The sequence below is a fragment of the Phragmites australis genome, chromosome 12 (assembly GCF_958298935.1).
Source record: "Phragmites australis chromosome 12, lpPhrAust1.1, whole genome shotgun sequence".
Taxonomy (NCBI): Eukaryota; Viridiplantae; Streptophyta; class Magnoliopsida; order Poales; family Poaceae; genus Phragmites; species Phragmites australis.
In genome coordinates this window covers 9,348,307-9,375,260 of record NC_084932.1, presented here as the reverse complement: position 1 = coordinate 9,375,260, position 26,954 = coordinate 9,348,307, and the positions used below count along the sequence as shown (strand labels likewise).

Sequence of the window (26,954 nt, the reverse complement as noted above, 5' to 3'; positions counted from 1 at the left end):
GATCTTTCACAGATGAGACCAGATTAGTTCCTGAGGTCCCTCCAAGTCTCCATGGTACAGATCTTCCACACATGCAGAACTTACAGCGATGTAGCCTCTTTGGAACGTCAAAATTCTACAAATTTCATAGTAATGAGTTCGATTCTTGCAGATGCCGCATTCCAGGCGGGGTTTTGTATACACTTACAACTGTTGAGAATGTAAAAGCATTAAACAAAACATGTGAACAGTTGGTAGTAAAGTATAACAGCCAGCTCGGCTGGAAATTTCTTAAATTAAGATACACTAGGATAGAGCTTTGGTACAAGTCAATGTTGTACCTCCTCCAATAAGCCAAATGAAAAATGACACTTGATCCTCGCAAAAAGAAACGGAACACTTGGTACCAACTATCATCAAATATATCAGGAATTTGTCAGTTGCCAGGTTCTTTATTCCAACTCAATAGACAGTTTGAAACAGCTGCTCAACTCATCTATGGCCAGATTGGCATTTTAAACACACAGTCTGATAGCATACTACTGGCTCAAGAAGGAACATCCACATCACATTCATACATAGCTGTCAAACATATCAGCAAAGGAACAAGTCATTGATTGGTCCGGTGATGCGTGTGGGAGGCTATTTACCCTAGTTTGGATAGGTTTTTTTTAGTTTTCTTAAAAAAATCAGAAGCTATCTAAACGGTTAGCTTTTGGTCCCGATTTCTAGTGGTTTTTAGCTGGCTGAAGAAGCGGTTGTGGCTGAAATGAACTAAAAGTTGAGAAGCAGATTCTGGCTGACTTTTCTAGCTTTTGGGTGTGCTGAGAAGCTAAAAGTTTATTATAAAAACCAACAACTAAAATTCAATAGCCACAAACACTTCCTCAACTAGCCAGAAACTTCAAAACCATAGCCTATCCAAACATGCCTTAACCTCCTTGTCCACCTTTCCTTAGTTTGAGAACAGATTAACACGCAATAGTGAGTAATTGACATCAGGATTTATATCTATATATATATATAAATATATATATACTGTATATCTATTATGTGCCGAGGCGTATTATAGTTCATTGTTGTGCCACCACTAGTTAATATCCCAAAAGAAATATAGTTGCAATCCACAAGGTAGGTAGCTACTACAAAAATATATAATCATAATTCAGTACCTTCTCTAGTTGTAATAATGTATTTTTTGTCATATGATCGTAACTTGTTCACCTCTACGCACATCCCCAGTTACGATCCCAAAAGCATTATAGTTGCAATCCAAAAGATAGGTTAGTTACTACAAATATATATAGTCATAACTCGGTACCTTATCTGGTTGTAACTTGGTACTTTCTCTGGTCATAATTAAGTACGTTTTGTCATGTCATTGAACTCCTTCACCCTGCGCACATCCCCAGTTACGATCACAAAAGTAGTACAGTTGCAATCCACAAGATAGGTCAGTTACTACAAAGCAGTACCATATTGTAACTGTTTGTACCTTAGCATGAACGTCTAGTGTGCAAGAAGCAAGCTTCGAGCGAGATGCAGCGCTCTGCTCGCGCTGTCCAACCAAAGCATGTCCGGTGCCACAGCCTGTGGCCAATCCACGCGAATGAGTGGCACGGCATGTCATACTTGTACCGATGAGAGGTCGCGGCGCAGGGTAGTGCGGTATGGTTGGGCGAACAACAGAGCGAATGGCGCGGCACTGGATAGGACTACGCATGGAGCGGCGGTGCCGGGGCCACGCGAATCCCTCCTAGCTCGATCGGTCGTAGTCTATTATGTGCCACTGCAGCCGATCGAGCTAGCTTCTTCCCACGCGCGCCCCAGTTACAACTCCAAAAATTGTCAGTTACAATCCATTAGGCAGACTAGTTACAACAATGTACACATCCATCCCATCCACCAGAGCATGCATACGGAGATTGTTTTGTTGATTCAAATTGTTAAAATGCAATATCTCTATAACCACATGTTCGATTTTCGATCTGTTTGAAGCTTATTGTTGGAAATAAATACGCTTAACAAAATGAGATCCATGAAAGCTATATTTTGATGAAGTTTTAGGATTATTGTACAGTTATAACATGGTAGACATCTAGTTGTGCTTTGTGCTATACTGTAATTACAACTTGGGTTGTAGTTGTGATTCAGAGACAGTCGAGTTACAACATGCTGAACAATATAGTTAAAACATTGATGATTGCAACATGATAGCAATTAGTTACAATAAGTCAGCCTGGACAGGTAAGTTGCAATCTCGCTATACATATAGTTGTAACCACTCTATGCCGATAGTAACTGACCTATTCTTATGGATTGCAACTATACTGCTTTTAGGATCATAACTGGGGGTGTGCGCAGAGGTGAACAAGTTATGATCACAAAAAAAAAGTACATAATTACGACTAGAGAAGGTACCCAAAAGGATCGAATGGCCCAAGAGGGGGGGTGAATTGGGCGCTAATTAAAACTTCTACCGCTTTCTAAAACAAATAACAACCTTAGCCTAGATAAAAGTGAATGCAACTACGTGATTTGAACTAGGACAAGGCAACTAAACAAACAAGATAACTAAGAGAGATAACGGTAAAGAGAAAGACTTGCAAGAACCAAGATACTCAAAGTAAAATGCAGGAATGTAAATAGTTGGAGAAGAGAACACCAATTTTTTCCCGAGGTTTCGAGAAGTTGGCACTTCCCCCTAGTCCTCGTTGGAGCATCCACCAAGGATGTAGCTGCCCCTTGAGTCACCAAGACTCAAGTGCTCCCTCTTGATTGCCCCTTCTCCATCTCCAGATTGGCGGGCATCAAACCAAGTACATCATCTCTTCCTGGGGCTCCCACAAGTCCTCCAAAAGCTCACCGAGAACACCTTCGATCACCAAGACCGTCTAGGTGTTTCCAACCACCAAGAGTAACAAGCTTCAAGCTTCACTTGACAAAGACCAAGCCTAGACAACAGCTAGATGCACACTTGTTACTCTAATCTTCAACTAAGAACTTGAAATTAAACACAAGTGCTCTCTCTTGCTGCTAAATGACACACCAAGTGTATGAGCTGCTACAGGGTCGCAAGAAGCCATTTATGAGACCAAATGAGTGGGTATTTATAGGCTAAGGATCAAGAATTAGCCGTTGCCTAACAACCCAGAATTTTTCTTAATGCCGGAAGATCCGGTGTGAATAACTCTCTCCACATCGGAATATCCGGTGCTAATACCCTGACAGAATAGCCGTTAACTGTTCCATTAGCCGTTAAAGCTCCGGCGTTTCATCCGGACTAACGCCGGATCATTCGGCGCATTGAAACCGGCCAGATGATAGTTTGCAACATTTCTGTATAAAATCATCTGGCGTTTACTCTTCAGTACGCCAGACCATCCGGCGTGTAGAATCAAGCCGAGACTGCACTGCAAAGATTGCTCCGGCGATCTCACCACTCGAACGCCGGACCATCCGGCGTGGACTTCAACAATTTTTCAACTCAGAACTCTTAGGAAATTGCTCCGGTGCTGACAACAATTTTGGCGCCGGACCATCCTGGATAAGCTAGAGAATTTTGCTGACCTCGACCAAAGTAAACTTCGGTGAGTACACTCTTCATACAGAGGATCATCCAGTGTGTTGAATATTCGCTGAATTCATCCAATTTAAACAATCTTGAGTTCTAACTTCTTGGACACTCAACCAAAAGCTTGTATGAGCTACCTAGATCTAGAGATTCACAAGTGTGCATCAACGATATCTAGACTCACCTAGGTCAAGCTACAACTCTTAACTCCCCTTTATAGTACGGTCAAAAGACTAAAAAGAAATAGAACCTATACTACTCTAAGTGTCCTTCATCTCCTTGTGACACTTAGAACTAGAAGATCCTTAATCTTCATGCACATGTCCTTTGATCGTCCATATAAGCGCTTAAAGGGCCAAGAGTATCAAAGCATCATTGTGAACTAAGTTTTTTCTTTTTCTTTAATACCGTTCAAAGCACATATGTTAGTCACAATGATACGGTTGTCATTAATCATCGAAACTCTTACCACTTACCTAGGGGCCTAGATGCTACAGTACCGAGTTACGACCATATATATTTGTAGTAACCGATATATCTTGTGGATCACAGCTATACTGCTTTTGGGATCAAAATTGGGGGTGAGTGCAGAGTTGAACTACATTGCACCTAGCCACATAATAGATATACATTATATATATAGAGGGTAGTGCTATTCTACACCGAGGGTATAGAATAACTATTCTACACCTGCCCCCACCCACCCCTCCGTGTACACCACGTGTCCCGCAGGCCCCTGCGCCGTGCTACGGGCGCCCCGTGCCTGCCCTGTGCAAACTAGCCCGCTTGCGCCCTTGCGCGCGCTGGCCATGCGTGCTGCATGTGCACGTCCGTGATTACATAGAACTCCTAAAATCATGCTAATTTTTGTACTAATAGAATAAATAACAGAGAACCTATTTTAACTAGTTTCAACTAAAAAACTCTTACAAATTTTAAATGAAAATTTCACAAATTTGATTTTTTTTTACATGGAGGAGGATTGATGACACATTTTGGAGCAAAGAAGGCTGAAGATGTGTTGGCCGCCCACTTCTTTTATCCAAAGATGAGACGTGATGTCGAGCACTTCGTTTTACATTGTACCACTTGCAACAAAGCTAAATCTCACTCAAATCCACATGGTATTTATATGCCTCTTTCTATTCCTAGTGCACCATGGGGGGATATTTCTATGGATTTTGTTTTAGGACTGCCTAGGACAATGAGAGGAAGGGATAGCATATTTGTAGTTGTGGATAGATTTTCTAAAATGATGCATTTTATACCTTGTCACAAGAGCGATGATGCTACAAACATAGTTGATTTGTTTTTTTAGGAAATCATTTGACTACATGGAGTGCCTAATATTATCGTCTCGGATCGTGGCACAAAGTTTTTGAATCACTTTTGGAGATCATTTTGGAATAAATTAAGGATGAAGCTGCTATTTTCTACTACGTGTCATCCCCAAACTGATGGTAAAACAAAGGTCGTCAACCACACATCATCGACTATGTTATGGGTAGTTCTAAATTAGAATTTGAGGATGTGGGAAGAGTATTTATAGCATATTGAATTTTCTTACAATAGGTCGGTACACTCCACCACCAAGGTAAGTCCGTTCCAGGTAGTATATGGATTTAATCCCCGTACTCCTATTGATTTACTACATTTGCCTACTTTTGAAAGACTTAATTTAGATGCTAAGAAACGTGCTGAATTTATTCTTAAGTTGCATGAAACAACTAAAAAGAATATAGAGAGCATGACTAAAAAGAATATAGAGAGCATGACTAAAAGAATATAGGTAGGAAGAAAATAAAATTTGAACCCGGTAATTTAGTTTGGTTGCATTTGAGGAAGGATAGGTTTCCAGAACTAAGAAAGTCAAAATTAATGTCTAGAGTTAATGGACCATTTAAAATAATTGAGAAAATAAATGACAATGCATACAAATTGAACCTACCTGTAGATTTTGGGATTAGTCCCACATTTAACATTTCAGATTTGAAGCCATATTTGGGAGAAAAAGATGAACTTGAGTCGATAACGACTATAATTCAAAGAGGGAGAGGATGATGAGCCCATGGCTCCTTCGGATAGAATCAATACTACTAATATTCCTCAAATCATATAAGGACCAAATACAAGAGCATGTGCACGACAATTAAACCACCAAGTGAACTCATTCCTCGTTGTTCATGCTTCCTTGGATGGATCACTACTAAATTCTTGTGATGTTCTATTGCTTAGGAATGTGGGAGAAGCACCACAACCTTACCCGGACGTCACCCCACGAAGGCCAAGTCTATTCGAACTCGAGGCTGAGCTCTAGTTGTGGTCATGGTCGAAGTCGTGGTCGTGATCAAGTCTCAAGACAGCGCATCAGTAAAACGGACATAACTCTCTCATACGAAGTCTATTCTAGGCAATGTTGGACATTCTGGAAAGCTTGCGATGAGCCCTTTCCAATGAATATGAGCTCGACAAAATATTCTTTATAGTTTAGTCAAAGTCAAAGAAATAAGGTGTTACGCCACCATTTTGGACCCTGTTGGGTCTTATAATCATGTCGGGGTCGGAGTCCAGGTTATGCACGCCTCTTTCCATGGTTGCACAACTCTAGGTCGACATCCTCACGTCCCCCCTATATACACAGTAGCTATCATAATTTAGGCTTGGGTTTAGTTTAGATTATTTTGTTTTAGAAAGTTTCGCCATTTATCGATTTGTTGAACCCCACTCAAGTACCTCATTGGTAATTAGCAATATTTAGATTGCATCTACCTATTCTTGCTTGTATTCTCGATTCGCTTGTAGGAAAACTTTCTTGGTGAGGTCAACCGCGTCTTGGTATGGTTGATAACTACGGAGTAGTGGTTGCGAGGGTTCTCGATCTGCTCTGTTTAGAGCCTTTGGATTATCAACGTCGAAGCTCCACCAATCGACTTATCATATTACCTTTCGGAAGATCGGGCAAATGTGCATCAGCCAACAACACATACTACACCATATTAGTAAATTGCCTACTCCATGTAGCTCACGGAGACTACCATTCACTCAATTCCAGCGCGCCGGATCTCCTGTAGCCCGACTCTGTTTCTACAAGCGCAGAAGTTTCGTGAGGTCGCATCCCTCCAATCGCAAGCAGTGGAACTCGCAAAGGTTTTCCTCGAACGATTCCTAGCGAGCGGACGTCGTCATGATCGATTCCCAATGCGGCGAAATCGGGTACCAGCGAGCGCAGATGGATAATGAAGAGGCTAGTCGGCATCTGGTTCGGTAGGGAATGGGTCAATCACGGGGGACGGTGGGGTCGCCAGAGAAAAGCGCACATGTGGCTAGGCGTGCCTCGTCGAAGAGAGGAGTCGTGGCCTGGCGGAAGTCACTGCAGAGGGGCTAGACATGGGTCAGGGAGAGCGAAGTGTGGTTGAGCTCAGGTGGGATGATGCAGTCGGTTGGATGGAGTGTTGGGTGTGGTTGGCTGGGTTGGCTGAGTAGGTCGGGTGTTGGGCTGGTTAGAAATGAAAACGGACGTGATAAATTCTGTCCTGTTCAGATCCATTTTTTATATTTTTCTCAACTGTTTTTAAATTTTCGGATCAACAGGATGAAAACGGGAAAATCAATTCGAAAATAGAACTAAAAACGATTTAGACATCATCTCATCCATATTCCCGTTTAGCCCCCCCCCCCCCCGAGATTCCCCTCACCTCCCTCCCTCTCTCTCTCTCTTTAGATAATGGAACAAAGTTCCAGCCTCTACCATCCGGCGATGGTACACAGCTGTGCGTCAACCACAAAACAAGCCCTACGACTCAAGTGCTTACAACGAAGCGGGGAATAAAAAAGCAACAAAGTTTAAGCCCAACAAAGGTGAGCGACCAAACGACTGGAAAGGAACTAAAAGCTACGCTTCAATTCGATTCCGGAAGCACCAACCAAACTTTGTGAAGACCGCCATCAATATTGTCTCCAAGTCTCTGCACCCACGTTTGAACAACGGGCGCTCCTCCTTCTTATGCAGCATGGACCATTGTCGGATCCAATAAGTCGCCCTGAAGATTACCTGTAAATATGTATTAGACTTAACCTTGTTAAAAACCACTTCATACCTATTCAACCATAAAGCCCAACAGAGAGCAGCAGCCCCCAACAAAATCTGGTTTCGAAGCCTAGGACCAACACCATTCAGCCAAGAACCAAACATATTAGAGATACTAGTGGGTGGTTGAATTCCAAAAGTGGTGTGCACCGCATTCCAAACAAATCTCGCAAAATGGCAATCAAAAAACAAATGTTGAATAGTCTCAACGGCGCTACAGAAACAACATTTGATATCACCTTGCCAATTTCTTTTTGCTAAATTATCTTTAGTAAGAGTAACTCCCTTTATTAAGTACCACAGGAAAACCTTGATTTTCAGCGGTACCTTTAATTTCCAAAGTGTGTTATTTTCCTTTAGAATTCCTTGCTTAATCATAGACCTGTACATAGACCGGACTGTGAAAAAGCCATTCTTTGTTAAATTCCATCGAAACAAGTCTGTACCCGGTTTGAGATTGACCGGGACAACTTTGGACACCACGTCAAACCAAGAGTTCAGATTAGCGTTTACCAAACCTCTCCTGAAAGATACATTAAGTGGTACAGTCCATAGGACATTTGCCACCGTATCATCCTTTTTTCTTACAATTTTAAAAAGATTAGGATATGCCTCCCTAAGAGGTTTGTCTCCCAACCAAATATCCTTCCAAAACCTGACTTGTTCCCCACTTTGCACTTCAAAACACCCACCGGCCAGAAAATCATCTTTAACTTTCAAAAGGCCGGACCAAAAATGGGAGTCACATGGTCGATGCTGCACTTGTGTTAGAGTTTTGTTAGGCAAATATTTCTTTCTTAGAAGCCTTTGCCAAACTCCATCTTCATTTATGAGCCTAAACAACCATCTACTCAGTAGGCATTTATTTTGAAGATCTAGGTTTTATATGCCTAGACCACCAAAATCCTTGGGTTTACAAAGAACACTCCATCTAGCGAGACGATATTTCTTTTTGTGATCATCACATTGCCAGAAAAAACGGGATCGATAGTAATCTAGTTTCTGAAGGATTCCTCTAGGGACCTCGAAAAAAGATAGCATGAACATGGCTAAACTAGTTAGCACTGAATTAATCAGGACCAATCTCCCTCCAACTGAAAGTAACTTTCCTTTCCAACTACTTAGTTTTTTCCGGAACTTATCTTCCACAAGGGCCCAGTCTTTGTTTGATAATTTCTTATGACTCATAGGTATACCTAGATATCTAAAAGGAAGGCCACCTATCTTACACCCAAACAATTGTGTATACTCTTGTTCACACTCCTTGGCTGCACCATAACAGAACAGCTCACTTTTGTGAAAATTAATTTTCAGCCCCGATAATTGCTCAAAGGTGCAAAGCACTATCTTAAGATCTTTGGCCTTGATCGTATCATGATCTAAAAATAGGATAGTGTCATCCGCATACTGGAGGACAGACAAACCATCCTCAACCAGGTGAGGGACTACTCCCTTGAATTTTCCATTAGACTTAGCTCGGAAATCAAGGTTGTTAGCATATCTGCAACTAGATTAAATAAGATAGGAGACAAGGGATCACCCTGTCTTAATCCTTTCTTAGTTTGGAAAAAATTTCCGACATCATCGTTGACTTTAACACTAACACTGCCTCCCCTCACAATTTGATCAATCCATTTGCACCATCTCGGCGAGAAACCTTTCATTCTCAGAATCTGTTGTAAAAAAGACCATTTTACCTTGTCGTAGGCTTTCTCAAAGTCTAGCTTTAAGATTACCCCATCTAACTTTTTCCTATGCATTTCGTGTATGGTTTCATGCAGAATGACCACCCCTTCCAAAATATTCCTTCCTTTCATAAAAGCCGATTGTGATGGTTGAATCACCTTTTGAGCCACTAGGGCTATACGGTTAGTCAATACCTTTGTGAAAATCTTGAAGCTGACATTTAACAAACAAATGGGTCGGAATTGTTGGATTCGAGTAGCTTCCTTTTGTTTTGGTAATAATGTAATTATACCAAAATTAAGACTAAAAAGGGGGAGGCTTCCCTTGTGAAATTCATTAAAGAGAGGCATGAGATCGTATTTTATTAACTCCCAAAAAACTTGGTAAAACTCGGCCGGAAACCCATCGGGCCCTAGAGCCCTATTATGCTCCATTTGAAAAATGGCCGCTCTAAATCCTTTTCAGAAAATTCCGCCGTTAAGACGTCATTTTCTACCTGCGAAACCTGTGCGATGTCCTCTGTGAAGGACTCTGTCATAGAAAAATTGTTACTATCCGGATCCCCAAAAAGACCTTTATAGTAATTGGTGATGAATTTCTTAAGATTTACGTCACCCATGATTGTTCCTTCCTCTTGCTCCAACCGGAAAATTCTAGTCTTCCTATGTTTTCCATTGGCCACTAAATGAAAATACTTGGTATTACAATCGCCAGATAACAACTTAGTTGTCTTGGCTCGTTGATACCATTTGAGCTCCTCTTCCCTTAGCAGGAGAACTAGTCTCTCTTTATAAAAGTTTTTAAGATCTAATTCCCGACAACTAAGAGTCTGTAACTCAGCTTTTTTATCTAATTCGTCAGCTTTTCTAATCAGCTCTGATTTTTCTTTTTTATACTTGCCACTAACATTCTTGGCCCAACCCCTCAGGAATTGACGAAGTCGTTGAATTTTATGATGACATTTCTCTAACGGAGTTTTACCTCTCAGTTCCTTTTTCCATACATCAACAACCAACTCATGAAAATCATCCCTTAATAACCAACCTAGTTCAAATTTGAACCCTGATTGCTTATTTCCATGAGTGCCATTACCAGTATCTAAAAGCAGCGGAGTATGATCTGATAGTTCCCTTGTTAACGCTTGCACCGTCGCAAGTGGAAATTTAGATTCCCATTCCGTACTTACTAAGATCCGGTCAAGCCTTTCATAAGTCGGTGTTTCTCTGTTATTGGCCCAGGTATATTTTCTGTTTGAGAGATCAAGTTCCCTCAGATCCAAGCTATCAATGATAGCATTAAAAAGGAACGGCCACCGATCTTCATAACGGTCATTGTTCTTTTCCTGTGGGTTTCTAATTATATTAAAATCTCCTCCCACAAGAACCGGGCCAGTTTCTTTTGCACAAGTTTGAACCAATTCAGCAAGGAAGGATTCTTTGTGTTCTACTTGAGCAGCCCCATCCACTGCGATTAGAACCCAGTGAAAACCATCCGATTTATTCCTAAGTCGAAATTTGACATAATAATCTCCCTCATCGATACTACCAATATCGAAGACTTCCAAATTAATCCCAAGTAGGATTCCCCCGGACCGACCATGAGGACCAGTCCAGTGCCAAATAAATTCTTGTCCTCCACAGACAGTCTTCGAAAAATCCTTCTTCCCTGTTTCAAGAAGAGCGATGAAGTCTAGCTTCTGCTCTTTTGAGAAATCAGAAAGGAACCTATATTTAGCCAAGTCACTAGGATCTCTGCTATTTCAGAAGGTTCCTTTCATTGTGAAACTTTTTTATGATTTTTAATCACCCGTACTTTTGGCTTTCTCTTGGATCTAGTCAAAGAGAGAGCCTTATTTTTCTTGAAGACAGTTCTAAAATCACAACTTAGGTGCTCACTGTCATCCTCCATAACCTCATCCATCAAATCACCACACAAGTTGCCAAGAGTAATATTATCTAGCTCATTATCTTCTTCATCACTTAAAAGATTATTTATAGAAACGACGTCCGTATTAGACGGCTCGGCTCTCAACCTTGACAATTCAATATCTTTTAATAAATTAACCGAGTCAACAACTAGATTAGGATTGTTACCCAGACTAACTCCAAGAGCAGAAACATGTGAAGAAATTTCATTAACCGAGAAAGGAATGAAAGAAAGGTCCGTGGTGTTACCTCCACTGAAGTCCAAATTCTTCCATGCCGCCCTCTTCTTTGCCTTCTGAATAGAGTCGTCGTCATTATGCTTAGCCAACCGAGGATTTGAACGCTTTGGTGTGTTGCACACCTCCTCCACAGCTGCAGCAGCAAGCACAGCCGCAGGGGTACCCACTCCTGCAGCACCACGAACTGCTGTGCTCGCAGCCCTGACACAAGCAGCCTTGGCAAGAGTGGCTTCAGCGTGAGTAACTAGACCACCATAACCGCAACCACTAGAGCCACGATCAAAATCAGCACCACCTGTACCGACTCCAAGAAAATCTGTAGGAGGGCTCTCTGAACTATGCACGTCATCATTTGCTGAAAAAACCTCTGCCACCTGACCATCAAGCTGCAAATCATTTTCAGCAAGCACTTTGTCTGCACACTCAAGCAGGACCCTGTCCACCGCCGTATCAATAATATTTTGGGTCATAGAATTGAGTTTATTTTCCAAAGTAGGGCCATCGGCAGTCCTATCCCTCATCACCATAATCCTCCTCCAAAGCATTTGCCGGCCTAGCTCTTTTAGCATCTCTATCCGCATCAATCTCCTCCTCCTTCTTCCCATCTCCATCATCACCATCCTCTCCGAAGTCCAGCTCCAGCTCATCCTGCTCTCCGATTCGAATCCATGGCTAGCTGGCTATACGCACCAACACAAACCCTCCCGCCGGTGAGGCTAGATGGCGTCGCCCGCCGCGGTGGTACGGCTGCGGGAGCTGGCGCTGGCGCTGGCACCCAGGGCGGAGCTCTCTGCCGCCGTCGCGGCCACGCTCGCCGAGTGCTGCACAGGCCTCCTCCATGCTGGCAGTGGGGACACTGAGGCAGTGCATGCGGCGCTCGACGCGCTTTTCGCCGCGGGCGGAGGGTACGCGATGCGGTGCCACGCCGACGGGCTCGCGCCGCTGGTCTTGGACGGCGACCTGGCCGTGCGGGAGGCCATCAGGAGGTTCCTCGTGCTGCTATCGTGGCTTTCGATTTTGTTCACTCTTAGTCACTCTGCTTGCTAGTTCGTATCCACATTCCCAAACTTATATTTTTCCTTTCGATTGTCTGATTGCATCTTTACGTTTTCAGAGCAGGAACATTGGGTCAGTATGAAGAATCCTGTTACTATCTGAAGAACAGAGTTACGGAAGAAGCACGAGGTGAGAACAGGCGCATCAGTCGAATGAGTATCCTGCAAAATAGTGACTTTTTCATAGCAAACATGCATCTGGTAGTGTGACGAAACTGTGTTGGCTTTAGAAATTATCCAGTGCTATGTTTGTTGCCGCTTCTTCATTGTTACGTGGTGCGATGAACATTAGAGTTCCTGACTTGCGAGACTAGGAGGACCGGAGGAGCGCCGAGATTGACACAGTCCTGAAGCACAATCTGTCTTGTGTCTTCAAAGTCTGTCTTGTGTCTTGACTTTTTTTTGGACAACTGTCTTGTACTCGGATCCACATTCTTTTGAGATACTGTCATACTGAGCATATCTTGTTGGTACTGATTAGGTGAGTTTTTGTACGTATATGTATATGCTAACTGAAGAAGGGGGAGGCACTGCTCGTGATTGTCTTTCACGGTCTGGATTAGGCGATTCTGTAGGACCTTTAATTACAACCAGTGCTCAGAACATATCTGCTGCAAGTCATAATTCAGAGCATTTTTGCACGAGTCCTGCTGTTGCTGAAACAATGTCATTATGTCAGGACCTTTTATGACTACTTGTAGATCCAGCACATCTAATCTTGTTTGCGGCAGTTCTACAGTTACAAATCCTATGAGTTGGTATTTCCGGTTTAAATTATCGGTTCCCAATACCGCCGTGTTTTTGTTCGGATTAGTTCTTTTTTATATCCCAACATTCTCGAGGTTGTACCCGTTTTCTATTCCGTTTTCGAAAGAAAATGTGAAAATAAAAATAGTTAAGGATTTTTCCTACTGTTTCCGTCCATTTTTATTTCCTAACTATTCTACACCCTAGATGTACAATAGCACTCTTTAATTGTCTTAGTTGTATTTGTCTACCATTTTCATTTATTTTAATAGGTCTAATAGCATATAAAATTAAACTATTATTCTCTTCCTTTGCAAACCGATGTTGTCTTTACAATGTATATTGAACTCACAAAAATTAGGAACTAATATACATAAGTTATTATGTTTGCCACAAGACGATAGTATCTGCAAACTAATGTTTTCAACATATTAATGAACATCCTTGCCAAATAAGTTTGCTAATATAAAAACAAAACAAAAGAGTAATAGTCAAATTTATGTATTAGAAAATATGCAGATGTCTAAACAATTTTGACTAAGAAACATGTAATATGTTATTTTGTGAAAACTAGGTTCACTATGTAAACATATTTCTCAGAGTAATTAAATTAATTTTAATGTGTTCCTGCATATTGTTTTTAGACCAGGAACATATTTTGAGCAGAGCACAGGAATACGTGTTTTTCAGGCTCACAATTATTATAAGGAAGTAATAATAAGTGATTAAGAAATTGTATTATTTTCCATTTCTCCTCAACAAAATATATGTTTCTTGGTTATGTGATTACTTAATGAAACTCAATGTAGTATAGTATTATAGTCAAAGGTCCTGCGTTTATATTCTTGCCAAGCAATTTTGACAGAAGACAACTCTGCACCATTCTACTCTGCGACATTGGCTTGAGAATGAGCGAAAAAGTATCTAATTTGATCAACTTCTCTCAGAATCTTATTCTTTCCTCAATAATTTTAAGCTCTGAATAAACTGCTTGAAATGTGAATGAAACTCAAAATTTCCAATACAAAATATGTCGAGTTACCAGGAAGAACTTCAAAAGGTTGGATTGACATATTTGTACATGGAAAGACAACTCACAATTAATAAATGTTTACAACCTCAGCAAGCAAAATAAACAATACATAATTGACATTGTTTTAGACAAAACAAGTATCCTTTGGGAAAAAGGAAAAGGCAGCGACTGGATGGAATGGACAACTTTTGATGAAATTTGCATTTCCTGGTAGCGGTACGGATGCACAAGGACGTATCAATTGTCAAATGTGGAACAATAAAAATAAGAAATAGGGGCAGCTTCCAAAGGACGAAAGTTGCAATTCATATAGAGATAGAGGCATAGAGCCGCCTCCGCGCAAATTTACTGGAATGTTGCCGTTCATAAGTTCCTCGGGTGTGCTCCGGGAGTCGTCCATCTAATCCGCAGCTCCACCGCCGGCGAGGCATGGACAGCTGCAGACAGAAGAAACAGATTAGAATCAGTTGCTAATTAGTAAGAACGTCGATGTGAACTCGGATGGTCCCTAAATAAGTTTCTTGTGTATATATACTAATCGGAGATTTGGAGTACCATTTGGCCAAGAAGCTTGATCTGCTCGGATTAGTGGTTTGCTGCGGTACTTGTTGCTGCTCGTGATGGCTCTCCGGACGGCCGACGAAGTAACCTTACATCCGGGGAGAGAAAAAAAATCCTAGTTTAATTTAACAAGAAGCTAGAAAATCGAGCATACTCAACAACGTCGTGTCCCTGGATGAATTGAGCAGGCAGAGAATGAAGGACGTACCGTTAGGAGTTTGCGTGGTCGCCGGCTTCTGCTCACCGGCGGCCTGTGATTCCGGCACTGCCGCGTGGTTGGTTGGACGGCCAACGAAGTAGCCTCCTGTACCGACAGAAAATTAGGGAAAGAAAGTTCTATATCTTCACCGCAGGAATTCAAGCCAGGGTAAGGAAAGAAATTCCAAAGTTTCACCACAAGATTTGAAGTCAGGAAAGAACCGATGAAGATGCACCACAAAAGAACAATCTTTCACTAACTAGCACCAATTCATCGCTCGCAATAGATCATAGATGAGTTGACCAGTTTCACACACACAGAGAGAGAGAGAGAGAGAGAGAGAGGGAGATAGATAGATAGAGAGAGAGTACCAGGAACATCTCCATGACCGTCGCTCATGGCTGATCTACCGCCGGCCGGTCAGCTAACTGCCACCTCTTCCCCTTAGCCTCTCCCGGCTATAACAAGACGAGCCGAGGTCGACGCGACGACCAAGGAGGAGACGGCCCCCGACGACTTATTGTAGGAGGAACACGAGAGGAAGAGTAGAGAGAGATGCTTTGGCCAGGCTGGCAATGATTCAACTCCGACATCCCGATACAATTACCCGAAACAACCTTGGTTCAAAAAATAATTATCCAAACAACGACCCAGTGGCCCTAGTCAGCCTACCGAATTCGCCAGCACCCATCACATGGCAGCTGCCAGCTCTGCTCCTGCAGATGTGAAATGGCACAGCGGTGGCGACAGCAGATACTTGGACCGACTCAGCTCGTCGTCCGTGATGACTGAAATCCTAGCAGCAGTTGCAAGCAAACGGGCTACATATAACAAGAGATCAGTATTAATTATGTCGGCGATATATCGAAGGTTATCGGCCGGCAAACGTCGATAAATCAATCGTACCAGTATAACGAATAAAGTTTGAACAATATTGATCAGTTTGATTTTTTTTCTAGAGTCTAATTTTGCCCAAAATTCAAATTTACTGGCCACATATTTCCAATCATCGGTTACTGGAGCTCCTCCGAGTTTAGCCTCTTAGCTAGCGATGTTGGTCATCCTTGTACTTTTTTCCAATGTAATCTCCCTTCCTTTTTGCTGCTTCCCGGGTTGTCGGACGCGCCACAATTTCTGGCGGGTGCTGGGCTCGGATAAAACTCTCTGATCGTGTTACTTCTTTTTCTCTTAATGAAATACACGCTCAGATGTGTTCTAAAAAAAAATAACCGGCCCTACCATCCAGCGGCTGCAACCCATACAGTTAACCCTGCCAGAGATTGATTGGTGGCAAACGTGGCTATAACTTCTATGCTAAAGTTAGAGAAGTTTGAATTTACTAAATTATAATTCATGAGTTTTCAATTTTAAATAAAGAACAATTAATGTAAGTAAGCTCATGACAATAGACTCTCTAATAGATGTTATTTTCATCTCACATACCAACATATTTAAAGCTCATATTAGTTGATGTGCATTTTAACATCCGCATATGAAACATTAACAACATGTAAATTGATAAGAATCTTATTAAAGCAAGAAAAAAATAATCAAGAAATCATAAGGCTTCATCTCAAATCTTATATATATTCTTTCTTATACAAATCCTTACGTACCTATTTTATGTTAGATGAACTTTTATTGTAATCATAAAGTGTTTTTCATACCTTGTACTTCGACTTAAGATGTACAACCCAATCGAAATCACTTCTCCACATGCCTTGGATAATCCAGTTTCTTGTGTTGCGATTGACCTCGATGGCGGCTATATTCTATGTTATCACTTCATTGTTATCAGAAACCTCATATGGGTTTAAGACATTCTCCCAAATTTCAAAGCCCTGAGCTTAAATGTAAGCATCTATCTTTATCTTCCAGAACTGAAAATTAACACCATTAAAAACACAAGTTTTATGGAATACCTATCCGACGTCATTTTTCTAATTACCGATTAAGATCGATTAGAAAGTTTAGCCTCTGATACCAATTGTAAAATCAATTACTCTATAATATGACAATTGAAGGTATGAATGATTGCTGGGTCCATTTCAAATTTTACTTCACCCTATTAAAAAAAATCCAAACTAATCTTGTATTCCACTTCTAGATAGACTGTTGTCACGTTACTAAAAATAATATATAGAAATATCTGTAGGTATGATTGACCTCAAATTGTAAATGAAAAAACTAGACAATGTTATGGAACTAACCCAATAAGAATCAAGTCAATCAAATCTATAGATCAAGAATTATGACCCTTGAAAGTAGACTGTAACATATGGTGATCAAGAATTTGGTTAAACCCTAATTTTGTGATTAAAAAAGAATTATGAAAATTCAATCAATTATAATTTTTAGAACCTTACCTAGATGTCCTAGGATGATTTTGGAGGGAAAGAACTATGAATGAGGAGAAAAGAACCAAATCACTAACTCATGAAGTTACTAAACTTGTCTTTATTACATTAATGAATTCACAAGAGCATCATCGCATCGCCCTTACAAGGATTCACCGCGAAATCCCAAAACTTAACCAGCTTTCTTTCTTTTCTCTCTCACTTTAGTTAAAATCTTATCAGCTAAATCAATCTAGATCAAAATCGGCATCAAAATGTATTTCTCTATCAAAAATCTAAAACTTAGACTCTCTTCTGGGTCTTGGTTGCCTCCCTAGCAATGATCCCTTCTTTCTTGGTATGGAAACAAGAGTCTTGAGTAAATCCCAACTCGGACATTGTGCAACAATCAAACAACACCACCCAACGGTCAAACCTCTTGCTACGAACTATAACATTCTAGCCAAATGTCCTGTACAGTCAGACCGCGCTACTTGGTGGTCAAACCGCTAACATCAAACAGAAATATTTGCAATCAATATGCAACCCGTGACTAGACTAGCCCTCTAGCGGTCAGACCGCCCAAGCAAATAGAAGGTTTTCTCCCGAAACCTTCTCTAGCAGCCAGACCATTACCCTGACTGTCACACCACCAGTATCAATAGAGACTTTCTATTGGACCACCTCCTACGGTCCAATTGACCTCATGACGGTCAGACGACCACTTCCCACAGTCAGACCAACATCTACGGTCACCATGTGTGGCGCCTCCATATGCATTGTTGTGTACCCCTAAGGTCCCACATGGCATCCTTGATCATTAGAACCTCGGTTTCTCTTTGAACATAGTTTTAAATTTCAATTCTTCTAGAACCTAATTCTAATCGTGTTATTGATCACGTTCGCTCCCAAGCAACACCTACACATGAACAAACACGAAAATACATACAAGCACAAGTTCTTTCTAACTTCATTTAAGATAAATCCGCAAAACTACTCAAAGGAGTATATTGCATCCAACAATTACACTACCAAAAGTGTATAAACTATACTACCATGAGCATATTAAGCAACATCATAGTATTATATGAGCATCAACCTAATGTCATTATACTAAAATATTTTATTTTATCAATTTCATCACTCAACCAATTTTTCGTCACAGAGCTCACGTGACCATTATTGGATCACTCTGCCCACGAGGCCAGCCAAGTTACCTGGTTTTACCACCACAGCAATCCATGTCACCCTGCATATTTTCGTGCTTGTAAAGCACAGAAGATGAAGGAAAATCCACACTCAAAGCACCAAACAAATCGACTGATTTTTATACTTGATAGCAACGGACTAAGATATTATTTTAAAATACAGGACAGTGACGTATTGGAATTGGTAGTTTCATTGAATCTGCATTTGTTGGTACGAGCCATATAAATGACTATCAATTATCAAATGTAGAAGAAAAATTGAAGAGTAGCTTCCTCCATGGGACAAAACCTGCAATTCAGACACAGATATAATCTCCTCCGTCCAATTTACTTGAATCTTTTCATCCATGGATTGCGCTCTACCGGTGACAGAGCTCTCGATCTTATCCGTTGGAAGCTCCACCACAGAAGAGGCATCGGCAACTGCAGCCGGAACGTACAAGAAAGAGATTCAATTATTAATCAATTCATTACTTAACAAAGAACAGATTAGTCGATGCGAGTTCGCTAGGTAAGCTGCTCAGATGCCAATTAATCGGAGTACCATTTGGCCAGGAAGTTCGATCCGTTCTTATCATCAGCAGGAGGTGGTGGCGATGTTGTTGCTGTACCCGGTTGTGCTTGTTGCTTCTCCTCAAGGTTCGCCGGAGGGCCGACGAAGTAATCTTGCGTTCCGGCAACAATGATGGTTAGTTTACGGGAAAGCTAAAAAACGCTGGAGTGTTTCTTAGCCCCTCAACACCAGATATTCGTGCTCAATGATGATGGATAGATGAGGTAAGAAAAATTCATAAGTTTTAAGATCATGAAACACTTGAATTTTGTGTTGGTGTAAATTGAGAAATTTAGGTGTTGGAGTCCCCAATAACACTAGATTTTTTTTAGGACAAAGCTAGATTAAATCTGAGCTGCACGTCTCAAATCAGAAGGCTAAAAAAAAATCAAATGTTGGAAGCCACTAAAACACTTAACAGAGTTGTGCTCATGAGCTCATCTCATACGAATTAATTAATTAAGCAAAGCATGCACGTACGTACCAGTAGTTTGCGTGCTCACCGGGTTCCGCACACCGGTGGCCTGTGGTTCTTTTTTCTTTCCCGGTGCCGGTTCCGCCGCGGTGTAGTTCGTTGGGTGGCTAACGAAGTAGACTGCTTTAGTACGGACAGAGAAGGAAACGAAATTTTATGTGCTTTCAGCACAGGAATAGCTAGATCATGGCAAGGTGGTAGATAGAACTCATAAAGATGCATGAACAAAACAATTAATCGTGCACTAACAGCCGCGCGCCGATTCACCTGTGACAGAGGTGGATAGATCATAGCTGAGTTGACCAGCTTATCACACACAACACACACACACACACAGAGGCACTAACCGTCGCTCATGGCGGATCTCCGAGCGGTCAGCTAGCTGCCACCACTCTTGCTGACGGCGATTAGCCGCGCGAGAGAGCCGTGGAGACGACTAGGACTGAGGAGACAATAGGCCGCCCAGATGCATTTTTGTAGGAGCAACACGAGGGGGAAGAGTAGGGAGAGATGCCTTGGCCAAGCTGGCGACCATTCAGCTCCGGGAGCACGAGATTATATTATCATCAAAATCAACAACGAAGCCACCAGGGCCCTAGTTTGCCTACCGAATTCGCCGTCAGCGTCACATGGCAGCTTACAGCTCTGATCTCGCTATTCAAAAATATCATTTCCTGAGATGATATACATGTATAGGATTGAGGAGATGGGCACATGTACATGTTTACAAACTTAATTAAACACCGTCAGATCAACAACATGTTGTTTCAAAGTACATTTAAGTAACATTCCGATTAAATTGATTTTGAATTTAAACATATGAATAGAATATGATTGCAAAAAAATCAATCTCACATGGACTACATGAGCATTTCAACAGTAAATATGACAAAATATATTTTACTCATGTTCACAAGGATATATATCATATAAGACAATTGACATAAAGAGGTGAATTAACATATAAATAAGCTCAGCATGTGTTAAAAAGATAGAATTGCTCTCAGTGTGGGTTACTGACTTAACAGCCATCCAAAGCTTACTAAGTTTTACTAATAGCCATCCAAAGCTTACTAAGTTTTACTAATTAATGTGACAACTTTCACCACAAAATGATAGACTGAGCTAACCAAGATATTATGATGTTTATTAGCAAGTACCTTACCACTGAATCCACCAGGACAGAGCAAAACCACTGAACAGAGAGATAAATGGAAACAACGGCTCACAAAGATAGACACCGAACATGAACTAGCGACTATAGCCTAGGAAATGTGCAAAACTGACACACGAATTATACTGAGCCTATTGTCGTCATAGAGCATCACTCCCACTTAACTAGGATGTAAATTTATCAATACTGACCTAGATCAAGAGATAGCATGCTAGACAGGAAACAAAAGAAGCTGTTGGAACGGACTTACTATCCAACCAAGGAGCTGAAGGCAAGGTGTGCAGTAGCAGCGTTGTCCCAAAAAACAGAGACACCCCTCTATGCTGAGGTCGACAGAGTGTGTGTTCTTTGAGATACAATGCTATTGTACCAGCTGCAAGGCACACTATAGCTAGTACCCGAGGAGTAGGGAACACCACAACAGAGAGAGGTCTAGCTCCTGGCCAGAGAGGTTGTTGTCGAACACCAACCCGAGACAACCAACGCCAAAGCGTGGTCACCACCAGCAGAGCAGGCACACGAGGCAAGCTCCGCCAGAAAGCCACACACATGGCTCAACCACCACACACACGGAATGTGCTCGGCAAGACCACTTGTAGAAACGCGTACAAGATGCGACACAAATCTCTGCCACAACAGCGTCACCACCACCACGGCCAAGGCACAAGCACCCCCCATACTTGAGGCAAAGCTCCATCGCACCGCACCATAACCAATCCCGCAAGGACCAGTTGGTGCAAGACGATGGGGCACACACGACCAGGGGAGGTGCACCAACGTGTTGCGAGTACCCTTACCGGAGCTGACGAGGTGCAGCCACGGAACAAGAGAAAGGGATCGCGGAGAGGAGGGTGGAGAGGAGTAGGCAGGAGGAGAAGAGAGAGGGCTCGAAAAGATCAATCCGAAAAAAGGAACCGCCCTAACTCTTATCCACCTGAGCCAAGAGAGAGTGCACAACGCCTCCATCTGAAATCGTCAGGAGCACAAATGGACTCTGGCTAGGGTGGACGAGCCTCAGCTCTCAAGAGCTGGACTCCGTCTAGGGTGGACGAGCCTCAGCTCTTAAGAGCCGGTAATGCCTCTCCTCGAACACTCCCATGAGGGTACGGTGGATAGCATGGCCGAGTGGGCTGCTCGACCTCATGGGCTTGAAAGAGGCCCACCAATCTGAGACCTCCTCTTTCTCTTTTTTTTTTCTCATGGAATTTGCTCAAATTTAAATCTGACTTCATTTTTATATTTGAATTTTAAAGGAAAAAACCTCTCACATCTCAACACAAGCTACAAAACATTAGGCAGATTTAGCTCGTGGAGATGACAACATGAGTTGAGTCAATTCACTGAAAGACAACAAAAAATTATTCTTTGTTGAAAGATACTCTATCTTCAAGGTTATTTACTACTAGATATCACATCAAAAATATATAATTTCCTTAGAGAGGTGTGTGAAAAGTCTATTTTGTCCTTGGTTGGGTCCACTACTTTAAGGGGTCCATGTGTTAGAGAGGGAGAAGGTGGGATGCCACTCAGCGTTCATAGAAGAGAGAGAGAGAGAGAGAGAGAGAGAGAGAGAGAGAGAGAGAGAGTAAAGAAGGCCGCACAAGCAACTGCAGAGGCATATCGAGCTCCAGATCAGCTCAACTTCATTGTGTTGCCAGTGGCCGGTGGGTAGATGCCACACGCTGATAGAGTTGGTCAAGCGTATCCACGTCGCGCTCCTGTGTGAGGGCAATCACATAAATCTTAGGATCGGATGCTCAGTCTTGTGGCTTGTCGCATGGCTCGCCATCTAGGGGGCTCTTGGGTATCTCATCTTATTCATTCTATCTCAATCTCCTCTCTCGCTTGCTCGCATTCCACCACTACAGATCAGCTTAACATTGTCAGTTGCAAATCGACCTTCACTGTCGGTTTTGCTTCTAGCAGTGAATACTCGGTAGTGAAAATCGAGCGCTATCATTGCTGGTTGTAAATCCAGTAGTGAAGTCATTTCCCAAAAACAAAAAAATAATAATCTAGGCTCGAGCCGAAGCCACTCGAGCCCAGCACCACTCCACTTGTTGTTTTGGAGCTCGGATCGCCATTGTGGACCTTGCTGAACACACCACCCCACACGGATGGTCAGCTCGATGTCCCACACATGCACACCCAAATGTGGTGGCACGAAGGTCACCGCCACAGAATACGTTGCGCCCCTAGCTCGTCATCTATATTGCACCATAGTCCACCATCCGCTCCTGGCCCCAGCTCGATGACACATACACATGCACATCCAGATGCGGCGACATGAAGACCGCCGCCACAGAATACACCGCGCCCCTAGATTTCCATCCGCATCGCACCGCCGTCCGCTCCCGGCCCCAGCTTGATGACACACACATGCACATCCAGACGCAGCGGCATGAAGGCTGCCGCAACAAAACATGTCGCACCCCTACTCACCGTCCACATGCACCGACATCCGTCGTCTGCTCCCGGCACCAGCTCGATGGCATGTATCTCTTCCCCTAGCGAGATCTATGGCTGGATCCCACCGTGGATCCCCACTGGATCCCGCCATGGATCTTGCGAGGGGAGGAGGAGGAGGAGGAGGCCACTACAGGAGGAGGTAGGGGAGGAGGCCGGTGGGGGAGGTGGCAAGGTAGGTGATAAGCAAGAGAGACATGGTGGAGGATATAAGACAGAGGAGCCATGAAAAAATATCTCTGGAACCAAACATGAGGGAAAGCCAAAACTAGAATCAATCAAAATTACAAGTCTGGATAGACTATTAGGCGGTTCGTGGCTAGAACTAGCACTGATAGTCGGATATCAGTGCCAGTTCATGTTACAAACCGGCACTAGTACTGACTATCAGTGTTTGTTCTTAGCGACTCCATCATAGTTCAGGCATGAGAGATTAAGAATCGACAGTGATACATTTTCATTGTCGTTCTTGCACAACCGGCAGTGATGAACCAACATCTATGGCCAGTTCTATAGTCTATTAATTTGTTAGTTGTTATTAGTAGCTAAAAATAGTATAAATCACATGCTCGAAAAGTACTCCTTGTAGACACAAGGAATGCCATTTTAGCCATCGAGACGATCACCAAAATATTACTAATATAAAATATATTTGTTATTATGAAACTGAATTTTAAGAGAAATACATGAAGGCACAAAGGATGTGCGCAATGAGAAATATCATGTGCTAGTCACTAAGTTCAATGGCATTAAACAACTTGCACATGAAAGTGCTAATGACATGTACTCACATTTGAATATTCTTATCAATAAGATTAATGGGCTAGATTTGACACCAATTGGAGATGATCAAGTGGTGAATATTTTAAGCTCTTCTTCCAAAGTATTAGTTGATTGTGTCCATCATCTACGACAACAACAACATTTGCAAGATAACTCCAAATCAAGTTCTCGACAAGATCACCACCCATGAGATGACTATGAACATAGAGGTCAAAACTTCCTCCTCATCTGGTGCTAAGAACCTTGCCCTCACAAGAAAGCAAGCTCCTTTCCCACACATGGAAGAAAAGATGAGAAGATAAGAGCAATAGTCAAGCTCAAGTGAAAATGATGGTGATGAAGATGAAGAGAGCGATGAAGAAGACAAGCAAAACACCTCAAGTAATGAAGAATGGATCCCAAGATCGCAGAGCTCATCTTAGGATTGAAAAAGGACCTTGAGAGGATCAATGCCAAGATTAATTATCAAATCTTTATGAAAGATTTGGTCATCACAATTGATCATATCAAGAAGGAGAAGAAGACCAAGAACAAGAACAAGAGGGAGACAAGGGGAAGAGGCAAAATGTTTGCAAGCATAGGAAGATTAGTGACTGAAGATGAAGATTCAAACTCAAGTGATGAGAGCTTCACCATTCACTACTCCAAGAGAAACTCTTCTTCAAGGTTGTCATCACACAATTCATCATCACACAAGTGCCTTATGGTCAAAGGTATGGAAAATGATGTAAGTGATGATGAATCTGATGAGGATTCACTCTCTCAAGAAGAACTTCTTGAATTGATCAATGAGTAACAAAGAGCCTTAAAGAAATAAGCTAAAGAACTTAAGAAATTCAATATTCTTAATAACATTCATTCTTCTTTTGTTTCCAATTATAAACAATTGTTGAGCAAATTTGAATTGCTAAATAAGGATCATGAAGAGCTTAAGGAAAAACTTGAGGACATTGAATCTCAGCTTAAGGCCCCTTTGAATCAATCTACCTCTCTCTTTAATTTTAATCCTAAGATAGATGCTTTCACTTCTTGTGGTGATTTGATTGATCTATATAGCTCACCCATTTGCAATAAGACATGTATTGAGAATATTATTGTAGAACCATGTAATGATCTCATTGCACAAGAGAATAATGAGCTAAAGGAAGAAGTGGAGAATCTCAATAAGGATTTAGCAAGATTATAGGGCAAGAATCATGTCCAATCTCATCAAGATAACTGTAACAACACGGTGTCCAATGTGATATGCTTCAAGTGTCATGAAGAAGACCTCAAGTCAAGAAGGATATCAAGAAGAAGAAGAAGGCAATGAACTTCTCAAACAAGACCCCCAACTTCTACATCGAGCCCAACTACAAAATTAAGACCAAGAGCAACCACTACAAGCTCACGAAGAAGACAATGACAAAATGGTTGCACACATGGTTAGGAGAAACGATCAGGGGTGGAACCAACCTATTTGGGTGCCCAAGAAAGTCATCACAAACATAAATGGGCCCCATCGGTTTGTGTTTCAAAGAAGACTTGAAGTCCACGGATCAGCTCGGGGGATTCAGAGACTTGAATCACAAGATGAAGTGAATGTTTAAGCAAAGAAGTCAAGTTTACAAGAGTGGGTGCATTAATGAAGATTTTAGTCATCATATACCTAAATTCTCCATCCAAAAGTAAAAGCGGTAATGCTACCTAGATTTTTGTTTATGTCTTTTGCTTTGCATCTAGTATCTTTGACTTGACTAGGATTGCATGTGCATATCTTTGATATATGGTAGGTTTCTTGTGTTTCTCCCTAACCAATGAGCAACCTATATGGTTTATTAATTGTAGGTTTTTTACATGGTATATTTGTACAATTGGTATCCTTTATGTGTCACGAGCCTAATCTATAGGATAAATTCCCCATTGTTATCAAATGACAAGTGCATGTCTCTCACAAGTATTCGATACTTGTATGTACATATTTAGGGGAGTCTATCCTACGGGTTGTGATTTTGAGACTAACATGTGCTTCAAGTGGTGTTTTTGTTAGTCTTATAGAGTAATTTTTAAGTCTCCGGAGGTATGCAATGCTTATTCGTCAATTTGTATTATTATCAATTTGTTCGTACATATAAACTACCTCCATACATAATATGGCATGAACTTTATATTTATTCATATTGTCTAGTTGTGCATATGTTTCACTCTCATCATATGTATACACATATAGGGGCGAATTCAGACCATATTATGTGATTTTAATAAATTATGATCCATGTGTTTTCATTTCAAATGGTATCCACATTTCTCATTTCAATTGCATCTCTACAATTGGTATGCATACCTACTGTTGATATCATTTACTCTACAATAGGTATCATATCTTTCAATTGGATTTCAACTTCTATCATTTTATTGGATCATGGTTCATGAAGATCTCTCCTGAATACTCTAATATTTTCCCTTGAGATCAACATGTGTGTGTAGTATTTTTGAGATTGTTGACAAAGGGGGAGAGTTTTGGCAACCAAATCAAGATGGCATGCCTAGAGGAGAACAAGCAAGGAAGCAAGATGCCTAGGATTGCCAAGGTTGACAATAGGGGAGAAGAAGATGCAAGAAGTGTGCAACGATTTCAATACATCCACAAATGGTATCAAGGTTACAAGTGGTATCAAGAGAGTGCACAACAAGCTGGAGCTCTTGCATAGGTCGATTAAGGGAAATAGTGGTGATGGAGAAATGGAGAGAAATGTCTCCATGACAGTCAGAGCAAAAGGTAGACTAAGAACAAGGTATGATAAAGATGTGATCTTTCCCTTACAATTAGTATATTTTCAATTGGTATCTTTGTTGCCCTTCAAATTTGGTATCATTAGTTTCTTTACAATTGAT

The 26,954-nt window shown here is 41.6% G+C and overlaps 3 protein-coding genes across 3 annotated transcripts; 1 reads left to right on the top strand and 2 right to left on the bottom strand.

The window, feature by feature from the left end:
- Window positions 1-7,275: 7,275 nt before the first annotated feature.
- LOC133886913 (uncharacterized) lies at window positions 7,276-11,987 on the bottom strand. Its single transcript, XM_062326825.1, has 2 exons — window positions 11,501-11,987; window positions 7,276-7,604 (listed from the first exon to the last, which is right to left on the bottom strand). The coding sequence occupies exons 1-2, from the start codon at window positions 11,958-11,960 to the stop codon at window positions 7,555-7,557; spliced, it is 510 nt and encodes a 169-aa protein (XP_062182809.1). The 5' UTR covers window positions 11,961-11,987; the 3' UTR covers window positions 7,276-7,554.
- LOC133886915 (uncharacterized) lies at window positions 11,928-13,341 on the top strand. Its single transcript, XM_062326826.1, has 2 exons — window positions 11,928-12,476; window positions 12,605-13,341. The coding sequence occupies exons 1-2, from the start codon at window positions 12,211-12,213 to the stop codon at window positions 12,753-12,755; spliced, it is 417 nt and encodes a 138-aa protein (XP_062182810.1). The 5' UTR covers window positions 11,928-12,210; the 3' UTR covers window positions 12,756-13,341.
- Window positions 13,342-14,330: 989 nt separating this feature from the next.
- On the bottom strand, window positions 14,331-15,626 carry LOC133887320 (uncharacterized). Its single transcript, XM_062327251.1, has 4 exons — window positions 15,457-15,626; window positions 15,095-15,190; window positions 14,881-14,974; window positions 14,331-14,762 (listed from the first exon to the last, which is right to left on the bottom strand). The coding sequence occupies exons 1-4, from the start codon at window positions 15,482-15,484 to the stop codon at window positions 14,726-14,728; spliced, it is 255 nt and encodes an 84-aa protein (XP_062183235.1). The 5' UTR covers window positions 15,485-15,626; the 3' UTR covers window positions 14,331-14,725.
- Window positions 15,627-26,954: the final 11,328 nt, after the last annotated feature.